General features: G+C 47.1%; 1 protein-coding gene across 1 annotated transcript in view; it reads right to left on the bottom strand.

Annotated features, from left to right (window-relative positions):
• The window catches only part of hlk (hulk), a 106,692-nt gene that overhangs the window by 64,993 nt on the left and 26,023 nt on the right, over nucleotides 1–15,676 (bottom strand). The window contains exons 2-7 of the mRNA XM_069313701.1: nucleotides 15,006–15,188; nucleotides 14,758–14,898; nucleotides 11,467–11,499; nucleotides 8,636–8,818; nucleotides 7,103–7,246; nucleotides 4,372–4,535 (exon numbers count right to left, since the gene is read on the bottom strand). Coding sequence (XP_069169802.1) covers nucleotides 4,372–4,535; nucleotides 7,103–7,246; nucleotides 8,636–8,818; nucleotides 11,467–11,499; nucleotides 14,758–14,898; nucleotides 15,006–15,188 — 848 coding nt within the window. The remainder of the gene's footprint in view (nucleotides 1–4,371; nucleotides 4,536–7,102; nucleotides 7,247–8,635; nucleotides 8,819–11,466; nucleotides 11,500–14,757; nucleotides 14,899–15,005; nucleotides 15,189–15,676) is intronic.

Here is a 15,676-nt window from a genome sequence, read left to right as displayed (position 1 = left end):
TCTGGATGTGTGAGGGTGTCTGGGGCATATGTCTGGCTGTGTGAGGGTGTCTGGGGCATATGTCTGGCTGTCTGAGGGTGTCTGGGGCATATGTCTGGCTGTGTGGGGGTGTCTGGGGCATGTGTCTGGCTGTGTGAGGGTGTCTGGGGCATGTGTCTGGATGTGTGGGGGTGTCTGGGGCATATGTCTGGCTGTGTGGGGGTGTCTGGGGCATGTGTTTGGCTGTGTGGGGGTGTCTGGGGCATGTGTTTGGCTGTGTGGGGGTGTCTGGGGCATATGTCTGGCTGTGTGGGGGTGTCTGGGGCATATGTCTGGCTGTGTGAGGGTGTCTGGGGCATATGTCTGGCTGTGTGGGGGTGTCTGGGGCATATGTCTGGCTGTGTGAGGGTGTCTGGGGCATGTGTCTGGCTGTGTGGGGGTGTCTGGGGCATGTGTCTGGATGTGTGGGGGTGTCTGGGGCATATGTCTGGCTGTGTGGGGGTGTCTGGGGCATGTGTTTGGCTGTGTGGGGGTGTCTGGGGCATGTGTTTGGCTGTGTGGGGGTGTCTGGGGCATATGTCTGGCTGTGTGGGGGTGTCTGGGGCATGTCTGGCTGTGTGGGGGTGTCTGGGGCATATGTCAGGCTGTGTGGGGGTGTCTGGGGCATGTCTGGCTGTGTGGGGGTGTCTGGGGCATGTGTTTGGCTGTGTGGGGGTGTCTGGGGCATATGTCTAGCTGTGTGGGGGTGTCTGGGGCATATGTCTGGCTGTGTGAGGGTGTCTGGGGCATATGTCTGGCTGTGTGGGGGTGTCTGGGGCATATGTCTGGCTGTGTGAGGGTGTCTGGGGCATGTGTCTGGCTGTGTGGGGGTGTCTGGGGCATGTGTCTGGATGTGTGGGGGTGTCTGGGGCATATGTCTGGCTGTGTGGGGGTGTCTGGGGCATGTGTTTGGCTGTGTGGGGGTGTCTGGGGCATGTGTTTGGCTGTGTGGGGGTGTCTGGGGCATATGTCTGGCTGTGTGGGGGTGTCTGGGGCATGTCTGGCTGTGTGTGGGTGTCTGGGGCATATGTCTGGCTGTGTGGGGGTGTCTGGGGCATATGTCAGGCTGTGTGGGGGTGTCTGGGGCATTTGTCTGGCTGTGTGGGGATGTCTGGGGCATATGTCTGGCTGTGTGAGGGTGTCTGGGGCATATGTCTGGCTGTGTGAGGGTGTCTGGGGCATATGTCTGGCTGTGTGAGGGTGTCTGGGGCATGTGTCTGGCTGTGTGGGGGTGTCTGGGGCATGTGTCTGGATGTGTGGGGGTGTCTGGGGCATATGTCTGTGTTCTGTTTATCCAGACCTACGCAGTCACTGGAATATCAGACAGGAACCCACCCTTCAAATTGAACTAATAAAGCACAACAGAACTTTATTGAACATAAATATACTTACGCGTTTTGTAAATCATTACGTTCACACTTTATTTTGATATTAAACAATCTCTACTCGAAGCAACGTGAATTTGATGTAAAACAAAAGAAAACGGGGAAGAGGCGATCAATGGCCGACGGGAAAGACCGAGGTGGAGCCGCCATACTCACTCCAGCTGGCGAGACAGACGGCTCACCTTGTTTTCCGTTGTCGGGAGACAGAAGGTCAACGGCCGACCTTACCCGGGATCTTCTTGAGGTTATCTTGAGATGATTTCGTGGCTTTAGTGTCCCCGCGGCCCGGTCCTCGACCAGGCCTCCACCCCCAGGAAGCAGTCCGTGACAGCTGACTAACACCCAGGTACCTATTTTACACCTAGGTAACAGGGGCGTAGGGTGAAAGAAACTCTGCCCATTGTTTCTCTCCGGCGCCCGGGATCGATCCCGGGACCACAGGATCACAAGCCCAGCGTGCTGTCCGCTCGGCCGACAGGCTCTGGGATACAGCAACTTCTCAAATTCCTGGATACGTATTAGCTAAACCGACAGCCAAACCTGGGGATCGAACCTGGGTATTCTCAGCCATGACCCGCGGACGTATAGACCACTGTGAAGTTCATCATTTCCCCCCAACACTGAAACTTTCTTAGAAAAGATGAATTACTATCAAACATAACAATTTAAGTTAAATCAGACCTCTAAGCTGCGGGTTAAATCCCAAAGCTTGCTCAGAGAGGCAGGTGAGACCCAACTAAAGCTCAATCTTGCTTGCATACGAGGAGTCACAATAACGTGGCTGAAGTATGTTGACCAGACCACACACTAGAAGGTGAAGGGACGACGACGTTTCGGTCCGTCCTGGACCATTCTCAAGTCGACTTAATCTCGCTTGTGAGGTTTTCAATTGACCAACGCTCGTGAAAACGGCTATAAAAGATAGTAAGTTTATGTATAGATATTTAAACGAATTCGAATTCACGAGGATCCGGGAATCTCTGGTTTGATTATGCTAGCAATGATAACGAACAAGAAGCTATTCATGTAGAGTCGTTCCTATACTAGCTAGATGCTGCGGACACTAGCTAGATGCTGCAGACACTAGCTAGATGCTGCGGACACTAGCTAGATGCTGCGGACACTAGCTAGATGCTGCAGACACTAGCTAGATGCTCCAGACACTAGCTAGATGCTGCGGACACTAGCTAGATGCTGCGGACACTAGCTAGATGCTGCGGACACTAGCTAGATGCTGCAGACACTAGCTAGATGCTCCAGACACTAGCTAGATGCTGCGGACACTAGCTAGATGCTGCAGACACTAGCTAGATGCTGCGGACACTAGCTAGATGCTGCGGACACTAGCTAGATGCTGCAGACACTAGCTAGATGCTGCAGACACTAGCTAGATGCTGCGGACACTAGCTAGATGCTGCGGACACTAGCTAGATGCTGCAGACACTAGCTAGATGCTGCGGACACTAGCTAGATGCTGCAGACACTAGCTAGATGCTGCGGACACTAGCTAGATGCTGCGGACACTAGCTAGATGCTGCAGACACTAGCTAGATGCTGCGGACACTAGCTAGATGCTGCGGACACTAGCTAGATGCTGCAGACACTAGCTAGATGCTGCGGACACTAGCTAGATGCTGCGGACACTAGCTAGATGCTGCAGACACTAGCTAGATGCTGCGGACACTAGCTAGATGCTGCGGACACTAGCTAGATGCTGCAGACACTAGCTAGATGCTGCGGACACTAGCTAGATGCTGCGGACACTAGCTAGATGCTGCGGACACTAGCTAGATGCTGCGGACACTAGCTAGATGCTGCAGACACTAGCCAGATGCTGCAGACATTAGCTGGATACATTTCACAAATACCTTCAATTTACCCACATAACCTGAATATTAAAATTATCTACTTATTATTATATATATATATATATATATATATATATATATATATATATATATATATTTCTTTTAATTATTTGCAGTGTTTACTATTAATTAGTGTTTATATTTGTTTAAGAATTTGTGTGTACATTATTATCATTAAGAAAGAGTTGGAGCCTTATGGGCCTTTGTACCAGCATCTTGAAGATCACCAGACAAATGCCAACTGACTTTCTCCTTCATGCATCACCCCAGTGTGCTTTATTATTATTATCTTAATTATTTTTTTATTCTTATTGAAAGTATTATTTTAATTATTATTAATACATTCATAACATTAATGGGATCATTGTAACAATTAATGCTATTATAATGGCTTCTGCTAAGGCTATAAACTGTTACTAATACTCTTGTAGCTTGCTGTAATATTAATATTTTTGTAGCTTGCTGTAATATTAATATTTTTGTAACTTGCTGTAATATGAATACTCTTACAGCTTGCTGTAATATTAATACTCCTGCAGCTTGCTGTAATATCAATACTCTTACAGCTTGCTGTAATATCAATACTCTTACAGCTTGCTGTAATGTTAATACTCTTACAGCTTGCTGTAATATCAATACTCCTGCAACTTGCGTGTATGTTAGCGTCAAATCAACATTTTAGAAGGGTTGGCTGCCTTTGCGTCACGCAGGAAGCAGTGAATGAATAACTAAAGAGGAGAGTGAATAACTAAAGAGGAAAATGAAGGTACCCTTCGCAACGCTGGTGCCATCTAGTGGGAGGAAAGAGGAAGAGAGAGATATATATATATATATAGGGTCATATATACCTCCGAGGGATATACTATTACACTCAAGGAACAAGAAGAAGCCTGTGAATCGAGGTGGTAAAGCCAGGCACTAATATCAAGAGTATGACTAGAGCCAAATCAAGTCTAAAACACTAGAAATTCCATTATGTTTGGGTAGAGGCATCTACGCGAGTCTACTGGTATCTATATTAGCGATATGTTGACAGCCACAAGACAAACGGTTGAAAGGGTTGGAGTTCTCGGTCATGGAAGGGGAAAGGGGGTACTGACCTCGTTCTCGAAGTAGACAAGAGAGGGTGTGTCCTCGATGCCGTACTCGCGGGCAGCGACATCGTCGGCGATCTTGACGATGTGAATGCCCTGAGCGTCGAGTTCGTCATCGATGTTCTCCAACTCCTGAAGGATCTGCGTGTCGTCCGTCTCGTCGCGGTCGTCTGCGGGAGTGAGGGCGTGATGATTGATTGATGAAGATTAAGCCACCCAAAAGGTGGCACGGGCATGAATATCCCCGTAAGTGGTGGCCCTTTTGAGCTATCACCAGTATCAATAGATGATACTGGAGATCTGTGGAGGTGCGACTCCACCCGACACCGAGGGCGTGAGTTAGTTATCGACTCGGGATCCAAAGGAGGTGCATCTGGGAGTTTAATAGTGATTTCTACTTAGGGTACAGTACTTAGTTTCTACTTGTGATCTTGTGGTCCCGGGTTCGATCCCGGGCGCCGGCGAGAAACAATGGGCAGAGTTTCTTTCACCCTATGCCCCTGTTACCTAGCAGTAAAATAGGTACCTGGGTGTTAGTCAGCTGTCACGGGCTGCCTCCTGGGGGTGGAGGCCTGGTCGCGGACCGGGCCGCGGGGGACACTAAAAGCCCCGAAATCATCTCAAGATAACCTCAAGATAAGATAGGGCCCAAGACTGTCTATGGCTGACAGGGGGAGGGGGGAAGGTAAATCAGAAATTTTGACCCAAGACCGGGAACTTAAACAAGGTGAAAGGTGCAGCAGCTCCAGTGAAATGTGGAACTCCGAAGTAAAGGTGGTGCTGAAGATGGGTGAATGTTGGAGCTTAAGTCGGTGAAAGGTGGAGCTTAAGATGATTGAAAGGTGGAGCTTTAAGATGGATGAAAGGTGGAGCTTTAAGATGGATGAAAGGTGAAGCTTTAAGATGGATGAAAGGTGGAGCTTTAAGATGATTGAAAGGTGGAGCTTTAAGATGGATGAAAGGTGGAGCTTTAAGATGGATGAAAGGTGGAGCTTTAAGATGGATGAAAGGTGGAGCTTTAAGATGGATGAAAGGTGGAGCTTTAAGATGGATGAAAGGTGGAGCTTTAAGATGGATGAAAGGTGGAGCTTTAAGATGGATGAAAGGTGGAGCTTAAGACGGATGAAAGATGGAGCTTAAGATGGATGAAAGGTGGAGCTTTAATATGGATGAAAGGTGGAGCTTAAGACGGATGAAAGATGGACCTTAAGATGAATGAAAGGTGGAGCTTAAAATGGCTGAAAGGTGGAAATCAAGATGGTGAGATGAAGAAGTATGAAAGACAGAAATGAAGATGGACGAAAGTCGACGTTCAAGAGCAATTACTGTCACAAAGATGCCTGCTAACATGCATTTCAAATCCTCTTTGAAATCATATCCCCAATTACAAGAGCCGGGTGTTCAAAATGAACACATTCCAGACTACCCCCAGAATCTGTAAATATATAATGCACAGAGACTGTGGGGCGCAATTCTGCATTTGCATGCTATATTTAGTTAATGTTAGATATCATCCAAATGTATACATCGTATTATTTGTTCTACTTTAAGTTATCTCTCATATTTCCTGTCATTTATAATAAGTTATTAACGTCGTTATACTCTGAGCAAGATCAGTTTCAATTTAATCCACTTGTTAATAATATTATATACTGTATATATAAATATATATATATATATATATATATATATATATATATATATATATATATATATATATATATATATATATATATATATATGTGTGTGTATATCACGAAAATAAACACGTGATTAACAATGTGACAATGTCAGACCACGGAGGAAAAATGAAACAGGAATTTCCTTAAGTACTTTCGTATATTAAATGTACTTGACCTTCTGAAGATGTATTTAATATACGAAAGTACTTAAGGAAATTCCTGTTTCATTTTTCCTCCGTGGTCTGACATTGTCATATATATATATATATATATATATATATATATATATATATATATATATATATATATATATATATATATATATATATATATATATATATATTATATGACAGTGTCAGACCACGAAAGAAGAATTAAGACAGGAATTTCCATACATACTTTTGTATTTAATAACACATCTTCAGAAGGATCCTTCTGAAGATAGATTATTAAATACGAAAGTACTTAAGGAAATACCTGTCTTAATCCTACCTTCGTGGTCAGACACTGTCACATTATTCATCACCTGTTACTTTTTCTTGGAACACAACCTACCTATCTATTTACAACCAGGTCTCTAATTACTGCTGGATGACCAGGGGCGAACAGTTTATGCTCAGTAACTAGTCAACCCTTATATGTTAGAAGTGAGTATAACGAAGCTATATGAAGGGGGTATAATCAAGTGGAATGGACATAATGAAGTGGAATTGGTATAATCAAACAGTATCAGGGAGTATAATCATCGGTATATGGGAGTATAATAGAGGGGTATATGGGAGTATAATCGAGGGGAATATGGGAGAATAATGAAATATAATGGTAGTATAATGGAGTAGTACAAGGTAACATAATGGAGCAATATAAGATAGTATAATGATGTATAACTAGCAGTATAAAGAAGTATATAATGAAAAGATATAAGTATAATCAAGCAGTGTAAGGGAGAGTATATATAATGAAGAAATACAACAGAAGGGCTATAAGACAACAGGCGAGCCTGAGGCCGCGCATGCGCCCCCTCCTCCCTCCCCCCCCCCCCCCCCCCAACCTACAGAAGACGACGGCGAGATGGTCGAGGGAGTCGATCAGGGTGTTAAGAAGCCCCAGCGTCACGTCGTCAATCATGTCATCGTCGTCGCCCGTGTTCTTGTTCTCCACCAGCCACTCCAGCACCTTGTCCTCGTTCATCAGGTCGCCTGCAACACACCAGTGGATTGACAGTTGAGAGGCGGGACCAAAGAGCCAGAGCTTAACCGCCCCGCAAGCACAACTAAGTGAGTACACACACTGGGTTAGCAATGCCGTCGCCATTTTTGTTTTTTTTAAGCTTTTAAGCAACCACTCTACATCTTTTCCTCCAGGGGCCAGATTCACAAAGCAGTTACGCAAGCACTTACGAACCTGGGGCAAGATTCACGAAGCAGTTACGCAAGCACTTACGAACCTGGGGCAAGATTCACGAAACAGTTACGCAAGCACTTACGAACCTGGGGCAAGATTCACGAAACAGTTACGCAAGCACTTACGAACGTGTACATCTTTCGTCAATCTTTGACGGCTTTGGTTACTTTATTAAACAGTTTACAAGCATGAAAACTTACCATTCAAGTGTTGTTATTGTTATAAACAGCCTCCTGGTGCTTCGGAGCTCATTAACTGTTTAATAACTGTAAACAAAGCCGCCAAAGATTGAGAAAAGATGTACAGGTTCGTAAGTGCTTGCGTAACTGCTTCGTGAATCTGGCCCCAGATTTGGGTTGGGCGGCTCGGAGGGAAAGGGGGGTTGCTTCCTGGTCAATGTCGACACAACATACTCCTATATACAAAGAAATCCCAAAAATCCCTCCCAAAAAATCCCCAAAATAATTTTTTTCATTTAACCAGCTCCTCTTACCAACGCAAATACCCAATAATAATGTAAATATCTTTGAAACATTTGAACTTCATATATTTAAGTCAAAATTGGATTTCAGTGCAATCACGCTATAATTTGATTACCTGAAAGTATGTAAATAGATATAATTTTGGTTAAATGTTTTGGTTAAATGTTAAATCTTGAACATGACACAAACTTTTGCCAATGTTGTCGACAGCGTAGGTTAAAGCCTTTGTGTCTGGCACCTCCATTACTACCACAACTACAACCACTACCACCACCATCGTTTTCAACACCACCACCACACCACGACTCCCACTACCATATCAACACCAACATAGCCACCACCACCACCACCACCACCACCACCACCAGTACTACCACTACAACATCAACACCACGGCCACCACCACCACCACCACTACCACCAGTACTACCACTACCGCCACAACATCAACACCACCACCACCACCACAACACCAACACCATCACCATCACCACCACCACCACCACCACAACATCAACACCACGGCCACCACCACCACCACCAGTACTACCACCACAACATCAACACCACCACCACCACCACAACACCACCACCACAACACCACCACCACCAGTACTACCACCACAACATCAACACCACCACCACCACCACCACCACCACCACAACACCACCACCACCACCACCACCACCACCACCACCTACCATCGTACACAACAGGGATCCGTCTGCGGTAGTAAACAAGAGCGGGCAGAGCACCCAGGGAGTACTCGTCCGCGAGATCGGGGTCGTTGATCTTGACGAAGGCGATGCCCAACTGGTCAGCGTCGTCGTCCACGTTCTCCAGCTCCTGCAGAGCCTTCACGCACCGCCGGCACTCGCTCTTGTCTGCAGGAGGACAAGAAACCATCCGGAGGTCACTCACTCTCAGCCTCGTCTCTCTCTCCAGCTTCTAAAATGTTAATTGTCAACAAAGAGCCTCTCTTACACAAGAGCGAGTTATTTCGCGTTACTGTAGAGTCTATGGCGCTAGTGTTATATCAAGGTGGTTGTTATATGGTGAGGGTTGGTGAGGGAGGGGAATTATCAGGGGTAAAGCGTCAAGCCATTACGACTATATAGCACTGGGAAGGGGGTCAAAATAAGGATTTGGGGATGGGACGGGGGGGGGGAAAGGAATGATGCCCAACCACTTGGACGGTCGGGGATTGAACCCCGACCTGCATGAAGCGAGACTCTCGCTCTATCGTCCAGCCCGAGTGGTTGGGCAGGATAATGGGTGAGGTACAAAGGGGTTCCATTACAGGTATGTCCGTCATTTAAGTGCATAAGACGGTTCGTTAGTTAAAGAGACATCTCCCGTCACGCAGGGTGCAGTCACACCTCCACAGATCTCCAGTATCAGCTCTTGATAATGGTAATGGCTCAAAAGGGCCACCACTTACCGGCTATTCATGCCCGTGCCACCTCTTGGGTGGCTTAATCTTCATCAATCAATCATCGTTAATTAATTTAGTGTTGAATTAAAACTCATCCTAGCCTAACCTAACCCAACATACCCTAACTCATCCTAGCCGAACCTAGCTAGGATGATATACAAATCAACCGTAGACTTACACCGCACATGATCCGGGACTTTGACAAGAGCCCCGTTATGGACCCAGGCATTTAGGCAACTAGCTACGAAACCTCTACATCTTTCTTTAATCATGGAGGCATTGCAGACAAAGCTCATAAGAATCGAATACATGTAAACAAAGCTCCTTGATTAAGGAAAGATGAAGGGGGGGGGGGTCGCAAGTAGCTGCCTTCTGATAACATCGTAAGTGCTCCAGGTGTCTTGGCTGGGTATATATACCCGTGGGTATATTCCCCGGCCACAGCACCGCTCCTGTGCCGGGTAAGTCCACTACGGGCTAACCATAACCCGTGCTACTTGCCCCGCTCCTGTGCCAGGTAAGTTACGGGCTCACCATAGCCCGTGCTACTTGCCCCGCTCCTGTGCCAGGTAAGTTACGGGCTCACCATAGCCCGTGCTACTTGCCCCGCTCCTGTGCCAGGTAAGTTTCGGGCTCACCATAGCCCGTGCTACTTGCCCCGCTCCTGTGCCAGGTAAGTTACGGGCTCACCATAGCCCGTGCTACTTGGAACTTGTTTCGAGTAGCTGAATCTATAACAGCAACAACAACAATTCCCCGTCTTGCACAGATAGACCGGGAAGGATCGCTCTCTGATTGATGGATTGATGAAGATTAAGCCACCCCAAGAGGTGGCACGGGCATGAATAGCCCGCAGGATCGCTCACCGGATACAGTGTCATTTTCCTAGATTTTTCACATACTTTGATTGTGTTTTTGTACTAGTTTCCAGCTTTTCTTCCCCCATAGTAAAGGGTTCTCGATTCCCTCTCATATCTCTCAACGGTTTATGTTCTCATTAGTGTGTGTGTGTGTGTGTGTGTGTGAGAGAGAGAGAGAGAGAGAGAGAGAGAGAGAGAGAGAGAGAGAGAGAGAGAGAGAGAGAGAGAGAGAGAGAGAGAGAGAGAGAGAGAGAGAGAGGGACAGACAGAGAGAGACAGAGAGAGAGAGACAGAGAGAGACAGAGAGAGAGCGAGAGGGACAGACAGAGAGAGCGAGAGGGACAGACAGAGAGAGAGAGAGAGAGACAGAGAGAGAGCGAGAGGGAGAGAGAGAGAGAGAGAGAGAGAGAGAGAGAGAGAGAGAGAGAGAGAGAGAGAGAGAGAGAGAGAGAGAGAGAGAGAGAGAGAGAGAGAGACAGAGAGAGAGCGAGAGGGACAGAGAGAGAGAGAGAGAGAGAGAGAGAGAGAGAGAGAGAGAGAGAGAGAGAGAGAGAGAGAGAGAGAGAGAGAGAGAGAGAGAGAGAGAGAGAGAGTGTGAGAGAGAGTGAGTGTTACTCACGACATTCATGCATGGCGATGTAGTAAAGTCAGAATATTATCCCTGAATTATTAGTTCTCATGCCACGTGTGTGCATCAGAGGCTGTTAGCACTATCATAACTTATCTATCATAAAAAAGGGAAAACAAGGTTAACTTAAAAGAAAACGCGATGATCTGAAATAAGAAAATATCTGTATATGTAATAAAAATAAACAAGGCTAAATAATATCAACAACAATTAGTTATAAACTACGAAAATGTGTCAATAAAGCAGAAAAATCACAGAAAATAAAAAATAATTTCACAGAAAATAAAAAATCATTTCACAGAAAATGTATCCCAGCTACAGAAAACGTAGCCAGATCACAGAAAACGGAATGAAACCATAGAAAATGGGAGGAAGCTACCACAACATTCAGGAAATTGATGATTGGCTGAAACAGCAGAGCAAGAAGGGAAGGGAATTACCTCGGAGAAAGCGCCATTAACCCATTACGACTATATAGCACTTGGAAGGGAAGGGGGCAGGATAAAGATCAGGGATGGGACGGTGGGAAAGGAATGGTGGCCACAACCCCTAATGGACAATCGGGGGATTGAACGCCGACCTGCATGAAGCAAGAACCGTGGTACTTACGTTCCCCGTGGGTGCAAGCCTCGCCGTCGTAACCTGCCGAGGTGGGACGAGGTGAGTGCATCACAACCAGACCCCAGCTCCTGGTCCCCACCTCACACACACACACACACACACACTAAACACCGCAGGTTCACAACACTGAATTATAGAAGTTAGCATAACTGGCGACAGTTCGGTTATATATTCCGTTCATTGCTTAAGAGGCCGAATTATTTGCATAGCTTCTATTGACATATAATCCGAAAGAAAAGATTATTAAAAAAATAATTGATTATGCAAAAAAAGGCAATAAATTCAAAGGTTCAAATCGACCTTTCGCCGTATAATGTTGAGTATACAAAGGTATACCTATAATGGGTTTACATCATATTCTATAATGTTGGCTGCAAGAGTGGTGGATGTTGTGTCAGTGGCCGTGTCAGTGGGCGTGTCAATGGGCGTGTCAATGGGCGTGTCAATGGTCGTGTCAGTGGACGTGTCAATGGTCGTGTCAGTGGGCGTGTCAATGGTCGTGTCAGAGAGCGTGTCAATGGTCGTGTCAGTGGGCGTGTCAATGGGCGTGTCAGTGGGCGTGTCAATGGTCGTGTCAGTGGGCGTGTCAATGGCCGTGTCAGTGGGCGTGTCAATGGGCGTGTGTCAGGGAGCAGACATCGCATGTGTGACACCACAGGCTAACACCACAGCACACAAGAGGTAATAAAGCAGTACGTGCCTGGCACTACCAGACGATGCCAAGACCAATGAGTCAAGGGTGCCCAAACGGTGCCAAACCCTACACATACCACATAACACATACACATACTACACGTTGATACCTAATCAACCAGGCTGTGACTCGTACGTCAGGCTGCGAGCAGCCGCGTCCAACAGCCTGGTTGATCAGTCCGGCAACCAGGAGGCCTGGTCGACGACCGGGCCGCGGAGACGCTAAGTCCCGGAAGCACCTCAAGGTAACCTCAAGGTAAGGTACCAGGGAGCCGGTCGGCTGAGCGGACAGCACGCTGGACTTATGATCCTGTGGTCCTGGGTTCGATCCCAGGCGCCGGCGAGAAACAATGGGCAGAGTTTCTTCCACCCTATGCCCCTGTTACCTAGCAGTAAAATAGGTACCTGGGTGTTAGTCAGCTGTCACGGGCTGCTTCCTGGGGGTGGAGGCCTGGTCGAGGACCGGGCCGCGGGGACACTAAAGCCCCGAAATCATCTCAAGATAACCTCAAGATACCACCCCACAAATCATTATTTAGCAAAAGCCAACCAATGAACTGTGAGAAAAGTCTCTGAACACCAACTCTCAATATGCAAAATAATCCATATGTTCCAGTAATTGTATTTTGATATGTACCATAAGTCCATATGTACCTTACGGCACATATGTATATTTGTAACATATATTTTGATATATTTTGTGTTTTTCAGAGTGTTGGTGTTCAAAACTATGAAGCAACAATGTCGTGTGATTAAAAAACATTACATGAAATATGTATACAACGGATATTAGGAAAATGCTGAATGTAGGTGGAACAGAAACATGTGGGGGAGGTGACAAGCATGTTGGGGGAGGTGACAAGCATGTTGGGGGAGGTGACAAGCATGTTGGGGGAGGTGACAAGCATGTTGGGGAGGTGACAAGCATGTGGGGGGAGGTGACAAGCATGTTGGGGAGGTGACAAGCATGTGGGGGGAGGTGACAAGCATGTGGGAGAGGTGACAAGCATGTTGGGGGAGGTGACAAGCATGTGGGGGGAGGTGACAAGCATGTTGGGGGAGGTGACAAGCATGTTGGGGAGGTGACAAGCATGTGGGGGGAGGTGACAAGCATGTGGGGGAGGTGACAAGCATGTTGGGGAGGTGACAAGCATGTTGGGGAGGTGACAAGCATGTTGGGGGAGGTGACAAGCATGTTGGGGGAGGTGACAAGCATGTGGGGGAGGTGACAAGCATGTTGGGGAGGTGACAAGCATGTGGGGGGAGGTGACAAGCATGTGGGGGAGGTGACAAGCATGTGGGGGAGGTGACAAGCATGTTGGGGGAGGTGACAAGCATGTGGGAGAGGTGACAAGCATGTTGGGGAGGTGACAAGCATGTGGGGGAGGTGACAAGCATGTTGGGGGAGGTGACAAGCATGTTGGGGGAGGTGACAAGCATGTGGGGGAGGTGACAAACATGTGGGGGGAGGTGACAAGCATGTGGGGGAGGTGACAAGCATGTTGGGGGAGGTGACAAGCATGTGGGAGAGGTGACAAGCATGTGGGGGAGGTGACAAGCATGTTGGGGGAGGTGACAAGCATGTTGGGGGAGGTGACAAGCATGTGGGAGAGGTGACAAGCATGTGAGGGTAGAAGGAGCAGATGGAAGACGCCCTCACCCTTGAAGAACATCTTACACACACACTACAAGCACAAGACGGCGCCACAGTAACCACAACGTCTTAAGTAAACACATAAACAAAAGAGCTTAGCAAACTATCACATTAAAAAAGGTCCACTTTTGTAATTATATGATGTGAAAGCGGTTAATGAGCTCCGTCAGAAAGACAGATGACTGGGAGGCCAAGTCTGCTTCAGCCACGACAATTTGTCGTTGATAAATAGTGTTGGAGTTCCGACCAAAACAGAAACTGTGACAAATGGCAGCGACAATTGTCTGGCCGAGCGACCCAATGCCTGGCAGACCCACACCATCAGCCACATCAGCAGCAGCAGCAGCAGGAATAGCTTCAGCAACAGCAGCAGTAACACAGTAGCAGCAGCAGCAATAGCTTCAGCAACAGCAGCAGCAGTAACACAGTAGCAGCAATACAGGTTACATATAAGCAACACCCGTCATACCTCGGTGGGAAGGAGATGTTCCAGGGGCTCCAAGTTGCTCGTTCGGTACATTATATCACGTAATAAAGCTCACTCTAAGTACATAGTCATGCAGTCTTTTAAGTTTCAGCTACTCAATAAAGACGCCTTCAGAAGTCCGGTGAGTGAATAGTATCCACAGACTCCAGTATTCTCACCACTACAAAGACGTTCTCTCAACATGAAAATAACACAATCCTTTGCTCAAACGTGTATATCCGTTCGTATATGTTAATAGAAGATCGAATTAACGTGAAAATCTACACTATACAAGTAAACTAAGCCCTTCAAGAACTCTTAAATCTACAATAAGCCGTGTCTACAGTCCAGCCCATTTGCAAGCAGCTTATCAAGACATGTCGAAGTCAATGCGTATTGGAGCACGGAAAAACACTACGTAGGGGAGTAAGGGCGTGACGAAGGGCTCGAAGCGCCGTATACTCACAGAAGAGGACGGCGACAAACTCCTGCTCCTCCACGATCTTATCGAGGATCTTAGCGTTGACCTCCTCGATCTGGTCGGGCAGATCCATGGCCTCCAAGCTCGTTAGGAACTCCAAGACGCTCGCCTCGTCCATCAGGTCACCTGCAGAAAGAAAACCGCCACAATCACATCTCGTGGGTGGTAGCCAAAGACTCCAACCTCCCTCCAAGTGTTAGTTCTGGGGAGATGAGTCGGAACTTGTGACTAACCTTCATAGTTGATGGGCTCCTTGTTCCTGAAGAAGGAGAGGGCGGGGAAGGTCTTGACGCCGTAGGACTTGGCCAGCTTCTTGTCGGCCACCTTGACGAAGTGGACGCCGAACCTGTCCGTGTCATCGTCGATGGTCTCTAGTTCAGACAAGACCTTGTCGCAGTCCTTGCAGCTCCGTTTGTCTGTGTGGGAAGACACCTCTATCAGTTGGGGGCATGGTACGCTTCTCTGCTTCTCTCTCTGCCTCTCTCTCTCTCTCTCTCTGCCTTTGCCTCTGCCTGCCTCTCTCTCTCTCTCTCTCTCTCTCTCTCTCTCTCTCTCTCTCTCTCTCTCTCTCTCTCTCTCTCTCTCTCTCTAGCTCTCTCTAGCTCTCATTAACTCACACTCCTACATACAAACACACACAAATGCATCAAAACAAATACTTTACATCAAATAGTCTAAACTCACCTGAAACATATTTCACGAACTCAGTCAACAGAAAAAAAAAAAAAAAAAAAAAAAACAGCCCCAAACCCAAGGACTTACCTTGTGTTAAGCAGATAATGTGAGGAATGAGAACGTGAGGAATGAGGAGCAGCAGGGACATGAGAACTTCAAGTATCCTTAAGTTACAGCCCCGCTCCTGTCCCATGTAAGTCCACTCCGGGCTCACCATAACCCGTGCTAC

The sequence above is a fragment of the Procambarus clarkii genome, chromosome 76 (genome assembly GCF_040958095.1).
Source record: "Procambarus clarkii isolate CNS0578487 chromosome 76, FALCON_Pclarkii_2.0, whole genome shotgun sequence".
Taxonomy (NCBI): Eukaryota; Metazoa; Arthropoda; class Malacostraca; order Decapoda; family Cambaridae; genus Procambarus; species Procambarus clarkii.
This window is presented reverse-complemented; position numbering and strand designations above follow the sequence as displayed.